Source organism: Myzus persicae, unplaced genomic scaffold (assembly GCF_001856785.1).
Source record: "Myzus persicae strain clone G006 unplaced genomic scaffold, MPER_G0061.0, whole genome shotgun sequence".
Lineage (NCBI taxonomy): Eukaryota > Metazoa > Arthropoda > Insecta > Hemiptera > Aphididae > Myzus > Myzus persicae.
The window spans coordinates 54202-80725 of NW_019104299.1; the positions used below are offsets into that span (position 1 = coordinate 54202).

The following is a 26524-nucleotide window of genomic DNA, read 5'->3' on the forward strand; positions in this document are numbered from 1 at the left end:
ATCTAAAAAGTTTTTGTGATTATTTATCTTTGAAAAAAAAAATAATTGCTGAAGTGTAAAATTCAGTTGTTAAAAAATATATACATTACTATATGAGGCGAGCAGAAAAATAATTATTAAATTTAATTATTAATGCTGAAATGAAAAACGTAACTAAATGCAAAAATCAACAAACAAAAAAAAATATGTCCACAATCCTTTACAAACGTATGGAATAAACGAAAATTCGGGGCATTTCCTCTGCCCTCCCATCGGTTTTTTCAATTTTGTAGCAAAAACGAAATCTGTTCTAACGAAAAAAAATAACTTTGCAAACGACTTACAAACACATAATAGACGAAAGTTCGATACCTATATCGTTTGTAAAGAATTCGTTTTGCTAATATTGTAACTTTTTAATAATAACCTTGTAACATAAATAACTAATCGCTAAAATACGACGGTCGGTTACAAAAATTTCATCCTTGTAAGTAGGCAATTCGTAATCTGCTAACACAATAACAAACCTTGTCAGAAACGAGCATTATAAATTTAGGCATTTTAATAATAGAACATTCTTCAAATAAATGAATGCGTTGTGACTTGTGAATAACGTTATAAATACTGTATTAATTGTTCATTTTTTTCCATAGGACTATTTTGTTGAAATAAAATTACCCTATTTATAATAGTTATATAATATGGAATACCAGTTATATTTGACTAAATGTGTTTAGGTAACATTTAATATGTTAAATATAAATTATTTTTTTTATATAACTGGTAGTCTTATATTTTGCTTAAATGTGCCTAATGAAAACAATAATAAGTTTATCTAGTCAAAATGATGATAAACAGTAAAGAAATATTACATATTATATTACTAATATAAATAGTGTAATTTTATTTCAACAAAATAGTCCTACGGAAAAAAATGAACAATTAATACAGTATTTATAAAGTTGTTCACAAGTCACAACGCATTCATTTATTTGAAGAATGTTCTATTATTAAAATGCCTAAATTTATAATGCTCGTTTCTGACAAGTTTTGTTATAGTGTTTGCAGATTACGAATTGCCTACTTACAAGAATGAAATTTTTGTAACCGACCGTCGTATTTTAGCGATTAGTTATTTATGTTACAAGGTTATTATTAAAAAGTTACAATATTAGCAAAACGAATTCTTTACAAACGATATAGGAATCGAACTTTCGTCTATTATGGGTTTGTAAGTCGTTTGCAAAGATATTTTTTTTCGTTAGAACAGAATTCGTTTTTGCTACAAAATTGAAAAAACCGATGGGAGGGTAGAGGAAATGCCCCGAATTTTCGTTTATTCCATACGTTTGTAAAGGATTGTGGACATATTTTTTTTTGTTTGTTGATTTTTGCATTTAGTTACGTTTTTCATTTCAGCATTAATAATTAAATTTAATAATTATTTTTCTGCTCGCCTCATATAGTAATATATATATTTTTTAACAACTGAATTTTACACTTCAGCAATAATTTTTTTTTTCAAAGATAAATAATCACAAAAACTTTTTAGATGTTTTGGTGAGTTTTGTTGACATAGAGTTATATATTTTTTTTATAACTAGGTTTTAAGTTTTTGTACCTATAACCTAGTAGTAATGTATAATATGATAAAACGTACATTTGATTGGTTAAAATCTATTCAGATAATTTAATAGTTCAAAAAAAAAAAAAAAAAATAGTAGTGTAAAATGCAGTTGTTAAAAAATATATATAACTATACAAAGAGAGAATAAAAATAATTATTAAAGCTGAAATGAAAAATGTAACTAAATACAAAAATATACAAACGAAAAACATATCTTTACAAACACTTACAAGTAACATAAAAACGTATGGAATAAACGAAAATTTAAAATTTAAATTTAGGGGTGCTGGGGTGATGGACCTAGCAGTGACGAAAGCGACGAACCTCAAATTTACTACTGTCCCGGAACGGTTTTCTTTTAGGTGACAACCCGTGAAAAAAAATAAAAAAATAAAAAAAAAAGAATTGATGAATTATCTAACTAAAACAATACTACATTTGGTTGCATGTTTTGGGGGACTATATCGATGTTAAGTTTTTTTTTTAAATTGAATATTATTTTTTTTGTAAAATCATGCCGCTGAAAGATAAAAAATTGATCAAATTATAACAGAAAATTGAGATAAAGAAAAATTTTATTTGTACTAAATTCTTCATTATTATTTGATGAATTGCTTATCTTTCAGCGTTATGGTCTAACATACAATGAATGATCAATTATAAATAATATGGTATAATAATCGACATAGTACTCCAAAACGACGAATTCAACATAATGTAGTATTGTTTATTTAATTAGATAATTCACAAATTTTTTAAATTTATATTTTTTTACTTCTTTTCACAGTCGCGCGTATGGTTTTTGTCGCTTTCGTAGTCTTACTGTCCGCTGTCTGACCAAGCAAGACTGCACCTAAGCAATCTTGCAAGTCTTCTGCAGAGTGGTCTCCAACTGAACAATTCTGGCGTGCAATGTGGCCTCTACCGCCAGGTTGGTTTTCAAATCGGCCTGCAACTGGATATTTTCCTCGCGCAGCCCTGTGCTACTGCACATGGCCGGCGCCCTATCGCACCCCATCGCCGATTCCGATATCTCTTCCAAGTTGGCTGTTTAATTTTTGTTAAAATAACATTTTTTTATTTTAAGATTATATATTGTTTTTTTATTTTTAGTGATTAATATTGATGGGAGTGGGTCGTGTGATATTTACTAGGCATTGATGGGAGAGGAGGGGCACGGTGTAGCATGGTCGTGCGTGTACGCTATAGCAGTCGCGCGGATATAGTAGGATGTGGGTAGTAGGTATAAGAACCGCTTTTCTTATATTTCTTATATTACTACATGAGGTGAGTAAAAAAATAATTATTAAAATTAATTATTAATGATGAAATGAAAAACGTAACTAAATACCAAACATTATTTTTATCAGGCACATTTAAGCAAAATGTAAGGCAACCCGTTATATTTGACTAAATGTGTCTAAAAAAAATTAATAAATATTTAACATTTATTTCATAGATGTAGACCGTTTTTTTAAATGTAGGTCCGTGTGTAATATTTTCAATAAATTATTTTCCATAACAAGTTTTCGTATAGAATAATCCTACTTTTAACTTGTAAGATGAGACAGGTAGTTAAGTGTAAAGTATTTGGTTTTAAAATTATTAAAATTAAACATAATATTTAAAAATATTTTTGTTCATTTTCATACTATGTACACTAAGTTAATGTTAAGTTTTATAACTATGAATAATAATATAATCTTATCGGGCACCTATGACATATTTTTCTTTGTTCTGTAAGTTTCCAATTTAAAATCATCCACAAAAGTGAAATAGTAATGTCACAATTCGACAGTCAATTCTATATTATGTTGGTGACGGCTAATATATTATATTTGATCGGAAATTCGAAATCAGTATAATCAAACATTGGTTGGCATATTGATGAGCGTATTTTTTCTCGTTATTTTAATTAGACGGTGGCACTGTTAAAGCTTATACAAATTTAAAATTTGTACGAAAGCAATAGACCAAAATCACAAACTACTCAATACCCATCATAAAAATTCACCGCATTGTTATAATATTAATATGGTTATTGATCACTAGTATATTAGTTTCACTTTTTAGGTATATATTTTATCTAGTTATTAAAAAAGTCTTGACATGAGTGTAATATTATTATTAATTGTATACATTTCATAATAAATTTATTAGTGATGACCAACAGTAGCACAATAACAATGTATGTATACTATACTTTTACATTTTTTTTCCTATAAATGTGTGATGATTTTGGGTAGGTAACATTATATTAGCATAATAATTTATAATTGATATAAGATGCAGAATTTTAATTTCAAGTGTGTATTGTATAATAATGTGTACATGCAGTTACTGATATTATGTCAAGAGGAATTGCTACCCATGTATTTTTGTTGTAACGCAAGACGTATCAAATTTTAGTTCACTACAGTTTCAATACCTTTATGTACTGGCTGCTAGTATACTGATAATTTTGATATTAGAGTGCATTAACCTATAATCAAACTTTTAGGTAACAACATTAACTGTGTTTATAAGTTGGTTATTTTTTCGATGTTTTAATTTCAAGCGAGATGTGATCATTTTTAATTTGTGATATTTCACTTATCCATATATTGCTTGAAAATTAAAATATTGAAAACATTACTGAAGGTTAAGCACAGATAAAACGTTCTTAACTAAAAGTTTGATATTAGGTCTGGTCAAATCTGTCTAATATTAATACCAATAGTATACTATTGAAACCAGTGAACTAAAATTTGCTAGGTCATATTTTTGTAAGGCGGAAACAACAAACTTGTGGGTAGCGTTCTCTGAAGTCAAATCGGTCGTTATATTGGTTTTGATTTACTTGCAATTTGCATTATGATAAATATTAATCAATGCCGTTTTTTTAAAATTCACTGATAGTTGTAGAACATGTGTACTACTTGATACTCTAGGAGTTTATCGTCAGATATTAATTCCACATATTTATAAATGCACAACGGATATTTATTGAATATTAACATAATAATTATGGTAATAATATTAATATTATTAATAATAATAATAATAATAATAATAATAATAATAATAATAATAATAATAATAATAATAATAATAATAGTAATTATAATAATAATATTAATAATTTCTTAACAGTGTATAATTATAGTTACAATAACAACATTTTGATACCTAGCTTAAGTTTACAATATTTTTTTGTTTTTAACAGTGATAGACATTATACAAATATAATATGGTAGGTACTACTTACAAAATGGTTTACGACAATAATAAATAGTAAATATATTATAATGGCTAGTTTTAAAATATAAATGAACATAAAAAGTTACGAAAATTGTATTTACAAATTTAGTAGTTCAATGAATATTTCACACCGTACAATGCTGGGCTATCCATCATTAGGTACGGAGTACAAAACATAACAAACATCAAAATATACATAATATATATAATATCAAAATATTAGGTTGTAGTTACTACGTACGAAATAGGTATCTAGCATTCTAGTAGACTATTTTCTTATTTTACTGAAATAAAAAACGAGTGATAAGTCGTCTTAGAAATGAAAACAATATTCATAAGACTCCACCAAATAATAACATTAAAACATAATTTCATCAATTTTATCATAAGCATAGGTATTCTTAGAGTATTGGAAATGTTGTCTTTTACTCAAAATCGTTTCAATAACTGTCGTGGGAGTCATGTTGTAACAATACGAACAAAAAATCACTCTTTAAACTATTATAAAGTATTCTAGATTATCAATGCAGTTTATAATCCTCGACTTTAAATGGAAGGAAGCTAATTTTGCTAATATAATATAATTATAGTGTATAATACGTGGTGTCAATTATATGTATATGCACGTCTTCAATAACATATGCTCAGACATATTCTGAAAGTCTTCCGACGGCGTATTTTACGATTTTTAGTTTAATATTGTTTCAATATTAATTATATTATCGTTCGATTATCTAAGGTGCGGCCATACTACATATAGCGACAGTCAATAATGAAATTACGGATTTTCCGTTGACACTGTATTATGCACGACGTGTATTCTACTTTGAAATCACGGCGTTGGCACTTTGCAGACGAAAATGTCAGAGTCTTTTGGTTTACGCTTTTATCGGTCGGGATATTAATGTTCTGAATAAATAATATTTGTTAACGTTTTAACTGAGTCCATTAATTGGCTCGACTATCACTTTTTTTTGAATTTTACAAACGAGGATTGTATTGAACAGACATATTGTTATGACAGAATGGTGGGTACATTTTAAAATATAAAATATAGAATCATTTACATATATATATATATACATGTGTCGATATAAAAGAGAAAATGATTCAAAATACGCCCTCGAATAGTTTTTCTCTTATGATCATAAATAAATGCACTAGAAATAGAAATTTATACGGGTTTCAACAGGTATTTTCTATGAAAGTTGTGATAAATAATGGATAATGTAAGTTATTAAACATCAAAATCTCCTGACATTGTTATGTTATGTTATAGTTATTATTATTATTATTATTATTTCTATTATTATTATTATTACGAGTATTTTATGGAAATGTGATATTTACACTATACACATAGATACATATTACACAAAAGTTGGATATATTTAGGATTTGGAGGTAATGTGTCATTGTTTAATGGCATGGACCAAATAATTAATTTTTCTCCAATTACAATACAATATATATGCTCATATGGAAAACCTAATAACAATATGATATAATTACTGAAAAATTCTAAAAGTTCTGGAGAACATATTTTATACTTTTATTAAGAATCAATCAGATTTGTTTGAAATTTATATATTTTTTATTTGGTTCATAATAATATTATAATATAAAAAAGGAAGATAATATTACGTATATATATATATATATTTCTTTTTCAAAGATTTTTGCTTAAAAAAATCACTTTAACCTTTCTGTTAAATAAATTATAACAAACTTTTAATACGGTCAAAGTAATAAGAAAAGTTTTTTGTTTTATTATTATGTTTGTAGTTCTAGGGGAAAAACTTTTATACCGATGGTTCTGTAAAGGAAAAACCAAGGATAACAAGAATATTGTTTTTTTGTTTTCAATTTTACTTGTTCTTCTACTTTATGTCATCAATTACCCCCCCCTCCCATTTCTCTAATTTTATGTTTTTTTACGAGCTTAAAAATATTCTTAAACTCCTATTTACGAATGTTTTAAGACATATCTGTAAGCAATAAATCGGTGAAAATGATCATTGCATCAGACTAAAAATTATCATAATCATGAAATAAATCACCACTTTGGGGGTTTTTTGGTGAATTTTGTCATACAATTGTTATACACATTGAGAGTGTGATTGTTTTAGATTAGGGCTCATAATATAATTGACATGTGTCCTGGTTGAATATATCTAGTTATTTAATCAAAATGAGACTAACTGTTTCACGGATGTCGACAAATCGGGATAATGTTACTGACAATGGTCTATTATATATTATAATATATTCAATTAAAATGCACTAACGTATTATTTTAGGTACTTTCGATGATAACTCCACAGTTTTGTAATGTAAATGACTGTACGTAGAAATGTTATAATTGTGATTTAATAAATAGCATTAAAAAAACTATATATATAACAACCTGCCAGTTTGAATCTTATTTAAAATTTAAAACTTAAGATCATTATGAAAATAAAATAACAATTTGTAAAGATAATTTACATCAACTCACTGTTAATAAAATCGTGTTGCCTTTCTGTCACGTTTGCATGTGAGAACAATTATTATCGAGAGTTAAACAGTATTTAACTGTACGGAGCATAAATAAAAATTACTTTTAATCGAATTACCTACAATCCCACACAAAAAAATTGCATAAATTCCGAATGAAGATTAAACTAACATAGTTCTAGTAGAGCATAATGTTTATAGAGTGTATGACATTAGGTAACGTTAAATATTATGATAGATTCTAGAAATCAATAAATTATATTTTGGGGCCATTTTTTGCTAAACGTGAACATACAGGTAGTATAGGTAAATAATTTACTCTGAAAAAACGTCAAGATTTTTATACAAAATAAAATGTGGTAATACTATAAATATAAACTAATACGATAATTACAATAAAATATATAATAATACATGTAATGTCGACGATGAGACAAATATTATGACGAAATGAAAAGTTTTAATATGCGTCTTATAAAATTATGTACAATGAAACGAAATGTCCAGAAATAGGCGGCTCGTGGACTCCAGCAGTCAGAATCGATGCAATTATTTAAATTAATTTTGTAATTATTTATTTTTACTGGTAGCTTATAATATAGTTTAGTCGTAGCGTCGTAGCGTGAGTCCTTATTCGTCCGCGGAGCGCAAACGAATAACTCATTAATATAAATCACCTTTTTTTTTTCTCTGTCCGCGCAACCCTCAAAGTGAAATAAAATTATACAATGGTGGTAAACATTGTTTGAAAACAATGTTTGTAACTAAAGCCAAACGCAGCGGAGTGAATCGATGTTACCTATAATAGCAATCGTACATCGACGTTAACTGTACTGAGTACAAACTACAACATTAGTAAAATAGGATAATATCATATTTTCATCTAATATGATACACCCCACCTATTATACGATATTATTGACTCGATTTTGAGATATTGTGTCGATCGTGCTAATTATATTGTTTCCTTAAAAATACGCTTGTTGTCTAAGTGTAGCCGCAGTTAGTAGTGGCCCGAAAGTCTATGTTATAAGGTAAGGCCATAAGGTATAATAATATGTTATAATATGCCATATGTTATAAGGTCTAACGTTGTTTTATAGGTAATTAATGCATAATGTTAAGGTGTAGGTAAATACTTAATATAAAATTGCTTCATTTAAAATGTCAGTTAAGTCTCCTCAACTGCGTGTAGGCATAGGTATTATTCGAAATGATATTCTATTTGCTAATGTGTGTCCGGTTTAGTTTACTCTGAAATTATAGAAGCATTAATAACATTATATTTTTGACAGGCGTACACGGAGTAATGCACCGGAAATTCGTGCAGTGCGCGAAACTATTGTCTACTTGATAATAATAATAATAATAATAATAATAATAATACTAATAATAATAATATGTGATTGATAATTAAACAGATGCGATTGTAATGATGGACGATTTAAACTCTGAACGAAATTATTGTATTCTACGACATTGACGGGAAAACGATTTATTATTTATAAAATATAATGTCAGATTTTAATTACAAATTTTAAACTAGAAGCGGAGCCAATAATGTATATTATAATTTATCATATATCAATTTAGTTTAGACATTTTATTTGTTTAAACTATAATATCAATCGAAGATTGTAAAAAAGCTTAGCCAAACAGTTAAAACCGTATACCTAGGTATGCATTATTAATTTATTACATCTAGAAACTTTTACGGGGGTTAATTTTTTATCAACTACCCAAACATATTATTCCAAAACAATATTATAATATATATTTATCTATTTTTAATTCTTCCCGCAGTTATATGTTATAGATATTAGCATCGACTCTTTTTAATATTGTAATAATTACGTATAATTGTTCAACGAGTTGTCGTATCGCATTTGTTGAGCAGAAGCTCTACGGTTTGATTTGAGAGCGAGTAGATCAGCAGCTGATGTTGTTTTTTTTCAGCCAAACGATAAACCCACCAGAGTCTCCACATAAATCCCAGTACAAACGATGAAATTGTGGGATATAAGGATGTGCGTCTTACTTTCTGCTCGACATAATAATATATTATCTAGTAAACGATTTAGCAAACGACTTTTAGATATTATATCATTTTTTGGATTGTCTAAAGTCTAAAGGTAACATATTACACAGTCGTCGGAACTACAGCACGCGGTTTCATCATTACTATCCATAATTATATTTTTGAAAATTTAAATAATTGCAAACAAGTCGAGACACGTCGTTTACAGTGCAGAACAAAAACCAATAACCTATAATAATATCGTTACAGGTCTTCGACTACAATTTGACCAATTTATCGTCGCTGTTGACCGCTGACGGGCATAAAACTCTCGGCAGGGATCCATCTCCTCTTAAGTCAAATTTCACAGTAAAAACAACAGGACTACAAAATCACAATAAATTGGCGTACAGTCAAACGCGATCGATTACATTATTACAGTTAATACATCTATTAGAATAATAACATAATACGATAATTTATTATTAGACTATCCTAATTAAAACGAACAAAACATAATAATATTATAATATCGTTTATAGCTACTACAATAGTGACGAACAATGCGCGTAACACAACACAATAATAATAAACCAGTTAATATGTTATAATAATTATGTTATTATTATTTACATGGTAATGATGCCGTGAACGGTGGTATGCGGCGGCGGTATCAGAGCCCGCGGTACGAATATAGGCAAAACGAGAGTAACGACCAGTCATTTGCGGGTGCTTTGAACCAGCTCGGCCACACGTTAAGCCGTAAGTATTTTCAATTCAAAAATATTAAGTGAAATACATAATAACTGTATAATTTTATTTTCTGCGATCACAACCTCAACCACAACCACAACCACAACCACAACCACAACCGCAACGGACACGACGACGGACTACGACAACCGCCGTATTTCATAACATTATAATATTATTATGCACGCGGACCGCGCCGATCGGCACGAGCGCGGCGACTGCAGGTGCAGCAGAAGTGACCGCAGCGATGACGGTCAGACCCTCATTTCGCTCATGGCGGCCACGGGCATCTTGAGCGTACCGGTTTTGGGCATCTGACCGATGCCCACGCCCTGCTGCACGAGCAGCGGCTGCGACTCCTGCGACTGCACCCCCACCGAGGACCGGGGCGGCGGAGGCGGTTTGGGCAGCGTGCCGTGCACCAGCGACCCGTTGGGCGGGCAGCCACCCCCGCCACCGACCTGGTGGTCGTGTAGCAGTCTGGACGACGGTTTGGCCGCCTTCGGGAACGTCATGTCGTCACGTCGCACCGCCGCTGTGGCCGCTGACAGTTGTTGTTGTTGCGTCGTCGTCGTCATCGTCCCGGTCGTTTGAGGCGGCGGTGGATGCTGCCCCCCTACGACGGTCGGCACGTGATGGTGGTGCATGTGGTGGTGCTGATGGTGACCGCCAGCCCCGTGGTGGTGGTGATGCCTCTGTTCCATGTCCACAGCCACTGCGTCCGCTGCCAAGTGCATCTGCTGAGCCGGTGGATGGTGATGGTGCTGCAGGTGATGATGGCGCCCGTCGTAACCACCCGCCTTGTCGACTGCCACCGTGGCCGATTGCTGCAGTCGGTCGTCCGGAACGGTGGCCGCCTTGTACCTGACTGAATCCTCTTGGCCGCCGACCGTCTGCTGGTGTTGGTGCTGCTGGTGACTTTGCAAACACTTAAACCTATCCTTCTGGTAGCATATGATCACCAGCAGTAGGCCGTTGAGCACCAGCAGCGACACGCCTAGCGCGATAGTCACGTGCAGTGCTGTCGAGTAGGCCGCGTAACCGGCCGCACCCAGTGTGGCCAGCGCGTCTTCGGCCGACGTGGACGCGTTGGCCGAGTTCGAGCCTCGCACCGGTGGCAGGCACGTGGTCGCTTCAGCCGCCGGCCACTGCGGCCGGCCCGTGGTCGTCAGCGACTGCACCACCTCTGCCACCGTGCCGTTGGCCGTGAATCGGTTGACTGTTGCTCGCTGCGGTGCGCGCCTGGACAGCGGGTCCGGCCTCACCACGCCCTCATACAGTTCCGCATCGTCATGGTTCCGGAACAGGTTGTGCCGCAGCATCACGTCCTCCATGCCGGCCCGGTGCAGTTCCGGTATGAGCCTCAGCCACACGGACAGCTGGTGCGCCCGGAAGTGGTTCTTCATCCGGGGCTTCATGCCTGTAATCATTTCGAATAGCCACATTAGTATAAGTCGATTGTCTAGGTAAGGTTTTTTTATTGTGTAACTTGTATATTATATTTTTCGGTGTGCGAAGTGAAAAAATAACTCAATTGTGCTATAAAGTATAATATATGAATATCAAAATAAAAAATCGTACTCTATCCTTTCAGAATCTACAAAAAAGGACGCTTATATATAATATAATATATATAATGTATATTCATACATAATAAGCGTATAATCAATAAAACAATATACGGATTTTAATCGTATCGTCATTAAATGATGTAAAAAAATCATATAAATAATTAATTACGATACGTAAAGTATTGATACGAAAATAATAATACAAAAAAACATTTTTAAATTATTCAGTGATTGAAATATTTTACACCGTATAAAATTCAACCAGAAAAACAAACACTGTTCAAATAATATGAAAAAAAAAATAACAATCAATTAATGAATTTAATATAATAATATACATAATATAATTTAAATTATCATTATCAGTTATAATTGGATTTTAATCCGAATTTTTAAAAACGAAAAAAAAAAGTAAAAACATTCAATTATAATATCGAAATACAATTATTTTATACCTAGCTGAATATTAAATTAAATACAACATTAGCTGCAGTTGTGTGGGATAAAACTTACTATAATTTCTAGCGATTATTATAGTATTGCATGTCTTGTCTTAGGGTCTAGATTTGCAACGAAGGACGATCAATAACCTACTTTTATATTTTTGTGTGTTTATTTACAATAATACTTGCACAGTTTTATCCAAAAGAGTGGATGCGTGGTAAAAATATAAACTGTCTCGCGAGTTCATGAACTCATAATATAAAGATTCCTGCTGCCACTGCATATGCAGACTTTGCTCAACGGATGTGCTATTTTATTTATTCAATGACTGAAAGATGAAAAATGTAATTTATTTAAATGGTACTGCATGCTACAAAATGCATATACAATTGACAAACGTCTGAAACGAAACTATGGAGAAAGTGAGTTTGTGTTTGTGTTGGGTGCAACTTAGTACAACTTTTGAGCGTCTCCGTCTATTTTATATTAACAGTTACAGGTTATTTCATCGATAAGACTGAAAATATTTTGTATGTGAAATAAACCACTGTCATAGTCGTGTATATACGCTTGTAATAATTAATTATTATGACTATAATTATATTTAAATACCCACAATAGTTTTTATTAAAGGCATCCATGTGTTTTAAACATATTTATATTTGCATATTAACCTCTCTTTAATATACGATTGATTATTGAGTTCCATAATCTGAATCTAATTATTCAATATTTTAATCTAAACTTTTAGAGAAAATCGTATTTAATTAAATACAACTTTTCTCGCTTCGGGTCATATCAAAGTCATTGCAAAATATTATTCACAATAATTTATAGTTCTAATTAAATTGAAATAAGTACGAATAGTTAAATTCAATACAAACTGTATATGATTTCATGAAATTCATTTTAATCAAATGGCAAACAGATTGTCATGTTAAAGATATTATTCATTTATAACCACAGATGGCCCGGTGACGGAATGTAGAAGCTTAAACAATATCAATACTGTCGTTTGTATTCATTTTCGCTTGTGTATACGATTATTGAATAGGCACAAATGTAAGGTTTGAATAATATTTTGGTAGAGTTTCAAAAGAAAATTGGAATTTGAAAAACACTATTGTGTATGTTTTTGAATAAATGTATAGCCGATCGGTGTTTCTAATATAGTAATATATATATATTTCGGATATACTTTACATGTACGATTTATCCCTATTTAAATAATATTTAAACTTTAAAGAACCATTTGAAAAATTTTTCGTTATGAATATCCATAGAAGGAAAATAAACATTTTTCTAGGTTAAGTTGCTACTTTAACAAATCAATAGAAATAAGGAATAACTAACATATTAACAAATGTAATTTAAAACAAAATAGATTGTAATAGAAAACGTATTGCATTGTCCCATAATTTTATCCTTCAGATTTGTCTACGAGGATATAGTATTACTATATTTATCCAAAAATGAACTATGAATACAATTTAATGCAAACAAATATATTTTCTATTTTATTGTTACGTGATATTGCTATTTAATATATTTGTACTTTTATCATCTTTTATTTGTACTCAATGAGTTTTCTTCAGATTTATTTTAACATTCACAATTTAAGGTACAACTAGATTATAGAGTTTAAATTTAATTATTACCTGATATGTTTCAAAATCTTAATCCTAAATGATATATTTACCTTTTTACTGATTTTTTATCATTTATTTTTGTTCATTCAAATACATTGTTTTTAAAAGCCATAAAAGGATATGAAGCCATATTATACAGAGATAATTAAAATAAAACGAAAATTGCTTGACTTTCTAAATAATAAACATTAAACTCATTGCATAATATTTTGTAATTACAAAAGGGTTGTTTCGAAGAACAGCATTATGTTAAACAGTGAAGAATGTCATGTTTACATCGATATTCAATTTTAAATAAGAACGGCAAAGAAACTGTCAATTTAAATTTTAGAAAATTGACATTGACAAAAGCAAAATAATAAATACTTTCAAGTTGAACAGAACTCCGGATGAGGAATTTACTAAGCAGATGAAATATTTAAAAACGTCAGAAGAGCTTGCGTTTATTGTACCTACGTATCGGCTACAAAACTTAATACTACAAAACTGTCGAAATTCGCAAACAGCTATAAAGATTATAGTGCCGCACAATCCATTGACGATGACAATTAATAATAGTTTCAGTCGAAACAACTTCGTCGATCACCCAAACTAATATTATAATATACATAACCACTGTTCAACTGACAAACATACTTAAATTGTATGAATTAATAACTGTGTATCCGTCTGCTCCGCAGTTGTATAATACTTGTATAGTAGTCACGTATGTACGATAGGAAGTTGGAGTTTGGTATCAGACGAAAGGTCTCGGGGCTGCAGGTGCTCTTATATAATGCGTATCGAGGAACTTTAAAATCAATACTTACGTTCTAGGAACTAGCGTTGTATAGTTATAGATATGTACCATATACGATAATTCAATTTTTAAGTTAGCTCTTATACGAAATAGTTTTATATGACTATTGGAACATTAGCAATTACGTATTGTCGTAGCACATAGCCCCAGCAGACTGTTATTATTAGATATTATATAAGACACCGGTGTGGGAGTACGCTGGAGAGAAGTGAATACTGAAATTGATATTTAACTTCGATTGGAATTAAAATGTTATGCATACAAATATAAAACTAGATTAAAAAAAATAATACTTGTGTGATTTACGTTTAACGTCGAGCGTTAAATTCGTTTAACGGTCCGCTGTCGCCCATGGAGTATTCACTTTCAAAATTATAAAGTCTATTGAAAATATTATTAAATAACAGTAACAAATACGATTCGTTTGCTATCTATATGAATATTTGTGTGGTTGCAGTGGCTCGATAACGAATATTGTATGGTGGTAATCTCACTCTTGAAGTTTGTCTTATAGGTTAGAAATCTTGCTGCAGTTAATCGCTTGGACTGCACATAGTTGTTTAGAGGAAGTGGAAATAAATATTAAACATCTTATTTAACTTACCGAAGCAAAAATTATTTTAGGAAATGTTAGCCGAAAACATTAGAGGAAACCAATTACGCTCTGAAAACTGCGTATAAAAGAGATTTCTGATCTCCGTCGACGACGCTACGTTGGTTCTGTATTAATATATAATAATGTTAGGTGCACGAGAAAGCAATAGCGCTGGATTCATTTTAACGCGAGCTTCACAATTTTGAATGGTATTTCGGTTTATTATAGTGTAAAATTGATGAGAAAGTGAAATGGTAAAATAAATAAATAATTACAGTTTCCTCCAAACGCAGTTTTCAGCAAACCAAATGATAAATGAGTAAATATAAGACGCGTAGGTATAACATTTCAAGATATGTTCAAATCGCAAATGAAAAATATAGATATTTTCAACGTTTTAAATCTAATTTTATACTCACTTATTTCTAAATACTTTTGATGCACCGGATCATATTCATCCCACGTGACGCTTCGAAACCTGTTCCGCTCTTTGGACCCGGAATCGGGCTTATCGTCGTGATCGTTCGGATCCCTGGAGGGAGAAAAAAAATACACAATTTTAAAAATAATCGTGCAAGAAAAACGAATGTCAGGAGACAAATTTATTCACCATGGATATTATTCGTTTACAAAGCACATTTGTCTTTCAGACAACCGATAAGGACATTTTTTCCATCTATCCTCCCCTGCAGCTTTCGCCGGAGACAAACAACAAAATCCCAAAAGCGTTTTCTAATTTCAAGGCCTGGGGTCTATTTCAGTATTATCCCGATCTCAACCCTTCCATACTACCACCAGCCTCCGAGTGCAAGGCGATGTGTCCAGTGTATTAAAAAGAAGTAGGTTGGACACGCCCAAATGAATGAACATTTTACTACGTAAAAGGTCCATTTATCATTCGGTATAACATTTGCAAGGGATCTTCGTATTTTTTTTTTTTTTACTACATTGTTTCCGTATTAAACACGTACAAAAAGCACATTGACAATCGGTAGAGCTTAAATCTGTCCGACTACAATATTAATCGAATTTTATTGAAATCATTCGAGATAATGATATTATATATTTTAAAATGCTAACAACTATGCATTTTTATTCAATTAAATATAAACGTATCAAGAAAAAAGGGATTTATTTTTGAATAACTTAAAAACAGTTTTCGGTCTTGAATATTGTTTTTTTTTTATTGTCTACCAAAATTGAAAGCTGCAACCGTTCCCCTCGCACCGGAAATTAATATTTAAAATTTACAACAAAAGACATCAAACTTGCTACAATAAATAAAAGTTATCATTTTAATTTTACTTATTTATTCACTTGTACTATAGGCATGTTTTTGTATAGGTACTAATATAATACTATACATTGTATGTAACGGTAGTTTCTGTGGAATTGACGATTTGTACAATGTAAACAACTATTTTTTAGTTCATACGATATTTTCTTATCTTTAAATATTATTGTTATTTAATATTTTGTTATTTTGTTATTTTGTTGTAATACGACGAATATGAATGTTGATTAAAGTTTCTCAAAAAAAAAAAAAACTATTAGTTAATTAATGTTGTATTTAACCTAAAGTTATTGTTGCTTTTAGTCAGAACCTTAATGTAACGGTCAGTTGAACATAAATGAATTTCGCATACTTTTGAAAATTGTATGTTATGTGTATTGTGTATATAAACTAATTAATAAATATATAATTTTTAAAAGTGTATAATCACGAAAGAACTATTATCATATCTGATACAGAATACAATACTATTTTATTTAGAGTTGTTACTAAAGTAAGAAAAATAATATTTATCAAACAAAATGCATAATAATAATTGTACCCAAAAAACTGATTTTAATTATTCCTGATAAAATTATAATTGTCCCGATTTAGTAAAAGCATGCTAACACAAGTTAAATTGTATTTGTATATTTATATATTTTTAATATACTTTTAAACGGATGAAGTCTTTATATAATATGCATACGTATATTATTACTTGCTACTAATTAATTGACGCTAATGTGATTACTTCCGACTCCGATATTTCTTGTTGAAAACTAAGTTTGTTGACCATGTCTAAAAGTTTATTTAACGACACTCGACGGTATTAAAACTGTCAGTGTCGCAATTCTAAAATAAAACGAAAATAAAAAGTATAAGAAAAAAATTGCTGACGATTAGGATAAAAGTATATTATGTAAGTCTTAGAATATTTAAAATTAAAAATTAAAAGTTGTTGAACCTTACCTACCATAAGTACCTAATTGTGCACATGATGACGTCGAGTAATTGCAGCATTTTCGTGTAAACATTAACTATACCCATATCTAGTTACCGCCATAGCTACCCAAATATACGGAAGGGCGCGGTTTTAATTTCGTCGTCTTCTTTCCGCATGATTTAATGCAATGAAAAATTATTCTATCGTATTATATGCGCAGGGATCAACGAGCGCATCGAGTTATCGCGAGTTTATCATGTAGAATTTAGCGTTACTAACCGTCGTAGATTAGGTTAGGTTAATCTAAAAACAGTTAACTACAGCCATATGCATAAATATTATTAAACAATGACGATGATGATGATGATAATAATAATAATAATAATAATAATAATAATAATAATAATAATATTGACGCAGCCGAAGACTCCAAATTTTCACACGACGGTAACAGTTGTAGTGAGACGTAAACAGAGAAAACAATATACAAAATGATTTACGATAAATAAACCGAAAAACGTGGCAATTGCCCACAGACATCGATGGGAACCGCTATGTGAATATTGGTTAAGATAATCTATAGATTAGGTTAGGTATTAAACCTCGCATAACCTAACCTAACTCATAACGGGCGCCCTTGTCTATAGTACGATAACATTTTTTTTTATACGACAAAATGGCAATATCTATATCGCTCTTATGAAAACCGAATCCACCAGGGAAATACGATTTTTAGTACGTTTTATAATATGTGTAATTTCTATAGCGTTGAAGTCACTTGGTTATGTTTGGTGGACGGACTAGATCGTACTGTAATGTCTAATACGTAATACGTAATATATTATGGTGACCAATCTCATATTGCGCTTCGTACTTTATTCCGTCGAATTTTTCTTTACTCTTTACTGTGCACACATATTATATAATAAAAAAATGATATAATATGTATATATATTATGTAAACGACTTGCAGTCTTGTCACCGCCCCGTTTAAAATAATTATTATACTCGGAAACCGTCAACTGCACAAACCCTATTAAATTATTAGTCGTATTTTATCTCATCAAACCCGCCGCCGGCGAGTAATTAAGGTCAACCTCGATGGCATTATTCCCTCTGTCCTCGTTCTTTTTTTTCCCTTTTTCACTTTTATTTCCGGTCCGTTTGCGTTTCCTCGGGCACACCGGCAATATATACACGTATAACATGATATTATATATACATATTAAAATATATTGGACGAACCGGCGGCGGCGGCGACGACGACGACGGCGGCATGGCCTTAGGGTTTGCCCCGTCGGGCGCGCAATGTACACAGATCGAAATCGTTTTTAATTAACCGCAAAAATTTCCGTTCATTACGACGAGCCACGACTCCCACCCCGCCCCCTCCGACGATCTGCGGCGATAACTGGTGGCACATCCTGCCGCCGCCGCCACTGACTCGACAATCGCGGACGTTCGGAAACTACTTCACGTATCCCCTACCACCATACTCACCCCTAACAGACCCTCCCCGTCCACATCGCAAGCTACCACCGGAGTTTTTGGCTAAGCGGCATTTAATATACTAATGTACAACACTACTGTACGAAAGCTACACTGAACACTGACCCCTTAAGTTGTACATATTATGACTTGGGTGTGTTGTATTAATGTAGAGTCGAAAAAAAAACTAAAAGGCGTCGATATTGGTTGTGACGGTCACATTGCGCAGATTCCACGTGCGGGAAACACTGCCTACACAAGTATAGACAAGAGGACAAGACAAACGCCTCGAAGATTATCAAATGTATATCGGGTCGGCGTGACTATACCGGAGATACCAGAAAAAACGACGAAGTGAATTCGGACGGGGCGCGGTGGATCGAGTGGACTACGGGTGAGTCCACGGTTCGAGGGTCCAAAATATATTCGATCGATGTTGTTCGCAGTCGTCGGTCGAGTTGTAATTTTCGGGCAATATCTTACACATTATTATATAGATTGGCTTTAGCAGCTGTCTAACGTCTAATTAGAAATCCAACATATATTAAAACATCCGCGCAACATGTTATATATTTTTTTAAATAGTTTCCACAAGTAGGCACCCGTCCTAAACTTTTAATTATAGCTTTGCATTTAAATGTTGATCCATCATCTTTAGGATACCTCATATTATTTTACAGGGTCCATCATGTTGTATGTGACAGAAGTGACAGGGATCGTCGCTTAAGAACCAACATTATAGGTAATCCCCAAATTTTTTATCGTCAAAAAATATTTGAAAAACCCTAGTGATATTTCATTATTATTATTATATACCAACTTCATTGTAGGCAATTGCGTTTAATCACTGTGAATTTACAATGGTCGGATTAGAAAAAATATTTTTTTAATTTAAATCTTTCATACTTACATACAACAAAATAAAGTTTAAATAAAAATGCGAATGATCTTTTTCGGTGCGTTGATCATTGAAAACAAAAAAAATAACATAATATGTATTCAAATTACCTTGTAATATAATATAAGAGAAATAAAATACTGCTGATAAAAAACGTTACATAGGAAGTACCAGAGAACAATACTATAGGAGACAAGTATTATTCAAAATGAGCTCTGTCCAAATATTTAAGCCTAACCATAATGGAAATATGTTAAATAAAATCACGTCTGTAAGGATTAACGATAATCCAAACTTCCGAGGATTTGTAATGCGTGAAGCCTGGCTAGTTTAATGGTTTTAATTAAATCCATAAAGGCCTAATTAAATTTAGTTTATAGATCCTTTGCTCTGCAATTCATTATTACGAGTACATTATGATAATTATGATGATCATTGTACAATATTATTATAAATGCATATCGCTAAAAATGATCTTTACTCATATACGAGTGAAAGCAGAATATTATAAATAAAATAGGTATGCATTGACTGGCCGAAAAAAAGGTCAAATGTCGGCAAAATTATATAGGAACTTATATCGAAAAGAAATTATAAAATTTAAAACATGTGATTGTAATGATTATTTATTTCCTTTAAATGGACTAGAGAAAATAAAATGATGAAAAGTAAAATCTCATTTTCAAGCAAAAAATTAATTATTTGAGACATTTTTTATTTAAAAAAAAAAATAAATAAATAATTAAACTTATTCATGCATCATAATGAAAATACATTGAGAAATATTTTATATAATTATACATAAATTAATAATAATTAAAACCAATTTTAATTTATAGGGTCTATAAAAATATGTAATTTAAATTTGAAACAAAATGAATGTTAATTTCATTTTGCAGTGTCTATTTTAATCAACTATTTTTAACTTCAATCTTTCAATTTTATTTATTCAGTACATACGCTATGGCATTACAGAAATATTTTTTGTTTTCATTTTACAAGAGGCGTAACATTGCAAATTTACGTACAAGAATTCACATATAATTCTTTAGTTGTAATATTAGAATGACCAGTCATCAAACAAAATTATAAGGACTTTATCCGCATTATGTACTTATTGAAGAGGCTTTTTTAAAAAAGCTTTAATACATTTTAAAATGAGTCAAAAGTGCATTAAATACCAATTACAATAAAAAAAATCTCACAAATTGTTTATAAATTAAAAAAAATGACCATCCATAATAATATGGACCGTACTATCGAAAACTATAATGTTATGTATTGTAATTTATAGAATATATTATATGGTTCATATTTTTTGAAACTAACTTGTCAGATAAAATTTAAATGAATATACGATGATGTTATTGAGTTGCTATGACGTTTATTTAATTATAACTTTTTTTATCATTACATTTTATATTAATTAGTTTTTATTTAAAATATATAGGACAAGTAAATAGTGGTGTGTCAAAATGTGCTTAACAAAATAATAATATAATATAATATATATACAATTTGTGCATAAGTGGACAATATATGAACATTTTTTTCTAAGTTCGGAAAAATTAAATGAAAACTCAACACTAATACAAATTATAGAAATAAATACAAAAACATTTAAATTTATAAAATTGAAAACGTTAAAAGTGATTTGAATAATTTCTAGTCAGATAACATCATACGTACATACATCTTGTCATTAAATAAAATTTAAATAACAGTTGTAGACTTATGTATTATGATTGATTACAACAATATTTCGACATGGGCGATAAATCAAAAACAGTTTATACTTTAAATCTAAAACACGATTTTAACCTTCAATATTTTATTGTGTTAATTTATATTCAAACCGAATTCTCTTCGAAGATCGAATAGGTTTTAAGACGATAAAATAAATCCACTTCATAATTTTACACCACTATAGTATCTAAATAGTTGCATGATATTATTTCTAATATTATTTTTATTTCCTTAGAATTATTTTGGAATATTTTTCAGGGGCTTGAACTATATCAAAAACTTGTGCGGAATATCATAGAGGAAAGTTTATGACAATATAAGGGCATCACAAACGATTATTTGCATAATATGCACAAAAAATCATATTATATATCTCTGGTCAATGATATATTATCGAATGTTTATTATTTATAGTTACATTATTTCGAATATTTATACACATCTTTATTTATTTGTAAATATTATTATATACTTTTGCCAGTTACAACTTATACATATTTATGAATTCTCAGGGTATAATTCAAAAAGTTAAATCATTTCTGATAATTCTTAATGGAAACGTTCCAAGATGGTGTTATATTTTTTGTCCCCATTTTATTTATTTTCTTTTATTTTTTTAATCCAAAACGAGGCAGATGTTTTTGAACAAAAATATGATTGGTGAGTTCAGCGTCGGCGGTATTGCCTTTGCCGCCGCCGAGCCAAGGGAGCAAATCTCTTAATTTCCGAACACTCATAACTTTCACGGGTCCATGAAAATAATCTAAAATATGTTAGTAATTGAATTTAAAAAAATAAAACAAATACAAAATGTGCGCAGTGGCGGTGGCAATAGACAGTGAATCGAGAGACATTTTTTTTCATTCATTCAATATTCTTTTAGGAATTATGTAAAAAAGAATTCCGCCAAATGAAGCATTGATTTTTTACCGGAATGGGCGTGAGGCGGCGAGGGTATCCGACGTGTATTAATACTTGTACATCGTACATACACATGTATACACATCACATATTATATACAATATATTAGTATACATGTATAGTGTATTGCTTTAATATTACAATCACCTGAGGCCTGTAGCTTGCGGGGCGACCGTTTTTCACTTTCTACCTCCACGATCCCGCGTGCATCGCTAAACAATGGGAGATAATAATAACATGTTGTACAACAATGAACGATAAATCGCTACTGATGGTGGAGCTGCGGGAGAGTCAAATTAATTTACAATGAAACCGCGCGTGGTGCTGGGAGACTTGTGAGACCAAAAACTATCGTTAAAAATTAATTTATAGTATCATACACTTATAAGTCATAGTATTATGCTTGGGTACATAGTTGGTATGTGGTTGTGGTACCAATCCATTGGAGACACTAATCGTTTGTCTAGTAAGCGCCGCGAGTGTTCGTACTCGATCGTGGAATAATGGATTCGAGGCGATATTATATTGCAGTAAGTTTAAGTGCAAATATTTTATTCGTCGTATTAATAATAAATCCCTAATTCAGAATGCAGACAAACACGAGTTTTGTTAGTTTAAATATTATATATACTGTCTCGAGTTATATCCTGGTCATTAAAATTACACCGATCGTTATGTATAAGTTATGTATTAAACCTGGAAAATGTTCAGGTAAATTTATTCCCGACCCAATCATTAGATGAACACTTCGTTGAATATTTTAATCGGCTTATATTTTTAATTTCGTTTGTAATATAATTTGAGATTGCAAAACAAAAAAAATAAAGAATATATTTGTTTCCGAAGAAATCGCTATTAAAATGTTAATATTTTTATAATGAAAATCCTTTCTTACGAATAATTTGTATTCTTATTCCAAGTTAATTCGAATCGAATTCGAATATTCGAATATTAAGTCTGATCAAAAGCCATGTTTATTAGATTCGCAATGGTGCACTAGAAACTGAAATTATTATGAATATGCAATTCAAAGGGATATCAATCTATAATCACTTTACTTTCTTTATCATCAAAGTATATTTTTATTTTGTCAACATACAATTTATTTCAGGGAAAATTTACTGTCGATTTTCACTTAATGTGGAAACCTGAAGCATAACATTATTTTACATTCGCATCAGTAACGTTATTATAACATTTTATTTGGTTTTGAAAAATGCAAATATGCAAGTATAGAATATGTTCGAATTATATATTGTGTATATGCATATTAATACGTGACGAGTAACTTTTTGATAAATTCTTGGTTGGAACTTCTATAATGAAGCTCTTACGATTATATTATATTAAATATACTTCAATACTTGTTACGTTCCTTATTAAAAGTTATAGAATTATCGTGTATATATCTCATAGCAAGTGATAATATTCTATCCTGTCAAATTATCCGCTTCGCTTAAACCGTTAAATGAAAATTATGGGACATTTTGAGAATACGCCATAACTCCTGATCAAGTTTCAGATGCCTTGTTAGCTGAGCTCGTTACATATATTACAGCTTTTAACTCCTCCGATCGAGTTACACGGTATCTTGTTTTTTTTTTAGTCTATTAACAACGTCTCTAATATCTCAAATTTCTATACATGTCATACCATTGAAGTAATTTAAAACACATTGTTTTCTTTTTTTCGTACTCGTAGGTATATCACCAATTGTAATTTAAATTTATATCAAATCAAAAATCAATAATAATAATAATATAAATTATGGATTTTGGTAAAATTAAGCTCGGTGCATGGGAGTTAAATTTTCAACTGAATCATTAGTTCTATTTCTACATTTCTATATTTTGAATTGATATTATGTTCTAATAATTGTAGATATCTGATTTGTAAACTACTTAATACAAATTACCGTCGTGCCTCTTTATTATTATCTATAAACTAAATTTATGACCAAAATTATATATTTTTTAAAATTTTAACCATGGTATACTGGTGGTTTAAAATGATTGAATCGAACATTCTATAGTGTAAAGTATGCACTGTTACGTACTAGCATTTGAATAAACCATAATATAGAACATAGGTACACGTGTACAATTTAATAAAATACAGCTAGATTGGAATAAGTGAAATGGAATTAAAACGTTAACAATGTAATACGAATTTAAAATGTAATTCGTTAATTATGATTAAAATGGTTTGTTGAATACAATTAAAAGTTAAAACATATACCACGAATAAAAAGTTCATCATTGGAAACTTAAATAAAAATAATTTAAAAATAGATTGATACTCATATTTTAATGAACGCATAAGTCGTAAAAAATATAATGTTGAGAAGGTAATAGCCAATATTCTAATTAAGTACGTATAATAGTTATAAATATATATAAGTACTTCGTATTATTTTATAATAAATTACCTATGATTTTTCGATACCCTATAATTATTACCATCAACAAATAAGTTGAACAAGTATAATACCACTTTATAATATTAAAGGCATGATAGAATAAAGTCTAAAAATAAAAAAGTAATAGTTAGGTATCCAATAAACAAAATTATTAATGAAACCAAAGACGTTATAGAAAAAAAAGAAATGAAATCTAATAATAAATACAAAAAGTGTAAACAGTAATCGCATGATTTTCGTTAAACTTATTACTTAGAAGTAAAAATATTGCTATATTTTATACAGTTTTGCCGATGTGATTATCATAATATATAGTAACACGGTCATGTTTTTATGGGTTTTTTCAAAGAAATATATATTTCAATTTAAATGTGTCAGCTTGGTTTTTTTTTTTTAGAAAAAGTAAAGAGAAATTCAAATTTCAAAACATAATATTTTCAACATCCCAACAAACGATTGTTCACGAAATTAAAAATAACTTTGATAGAAGATTACAAAGCAAAAGCCACTTACCCAGTTCTTGCGAAGTTTCCCAAGTAGAGTATCATAGCGTCAGACAATAAAGCTTCTGCTTTTGTAAAATTTCTGGAAAAATGATTCATGCCATCAGTTACCATTGGAGCGCCGAACATATATGGAAGTTCTTCTCCGTGGGCAGTACCTATCCTCTGTAAAGAAAATAATTAAGTATCAATATAACATTGAAATAAATATTTTTCACCATGTTATATTGTAAGAATAATAATGAATAAGAATACATTTTTAAACTAAGGTTAGGTAGTTAAACTCGTAATATAAATGCAATAAATTAATGATTTATTAAATTTATTTGAAAAACAAATATTAAATTCAAATTAAGGAAGTACATTTAATAACATTTTTTTGGCAGTATGTTTTGCATAGTACTTATTTCATTGTATTTTTATTTGTACATAGAACTTGCATGCCTAGCATACTATTGTATTATTGTCATAGCATTTATTATAGCACCACACAATTTTAGTAATACTTTAAAACTTACCATAAACTTAGGTAAAATAACAAATACCAAATTAGATATTTAGAATTTTACTTTAAAAGATGTAGGTAGGTTATATCTATATGTAGTGATAATAATTTTCAAAGTATTAGTAAAGTAAACCATTAATGAATGGAACAAACATAGCTTGACATTGTGAACATATAAAATTATTATCATTTAAAACTAAAATGTTGTTAAAAAAAAAAATAAATGGATTTATTTACTACTATGATAAATATCCAAGAGTTTACTTAAATATATTCATAATTTAAAATTATATCGGTATTAATTTTAAAGAAAAATATTAGAATATAACTGGAAAACAAAATTCTCTGCATTTTGAAGTCATTTTAGCATGGTATTACACCTAAAATACACAACATTGCACTTAGACTTTCCCCATTGCAACACTCATTCTAGTTACTCTTACTTATACAAAAATACGTAAAAGAAACCAAAATAAGGATTTAAACCACAAAAACCAACAATAAATTAAACTTAGAATGATTCAAATATATTAAAATAAATACCGAGATGAAAAAATACACAGATGTAAAAGACGGAACACCAAATGCTCATAAATTAAGATTTCTTTTTATTTAGAATTTAGTTATATAGGAAACTCGAGGGAATTTTTCAGAC

The 26524-nt window shown here is 30.2% G+C and overlaps 1 protein-coding gene across 1 annotated transcript; it reads right to left on the minus strand.

Annotated features, from left to right (window-relative positions):
- Window positions 1-7533: 7533 nt before the first annotated feature.
- LOC111040983 (neuroligin-1-like) lies at window positions 7534-25585 on the minus strand. Its single transcript, XM_022325089.1, has 3 exons — window positions 25375-25585; window positions 15590-15702; window positions 7534-11532 (listed from the first exon to the last, which is right to left on the minus strand). Exons 1-3 carry the CDS (start codon window positions 25491-25493, stop codon window positions 10367-10369), a joined length of 1398 nt encoding a protein of 465 aa, XP_022180781.1. The 5' UTR covers window positions 25494-25585; the 3' UTR covers window positions 7534-10366.
- Window positions 25586-26524: the final 939 nt, after the last annotated feature.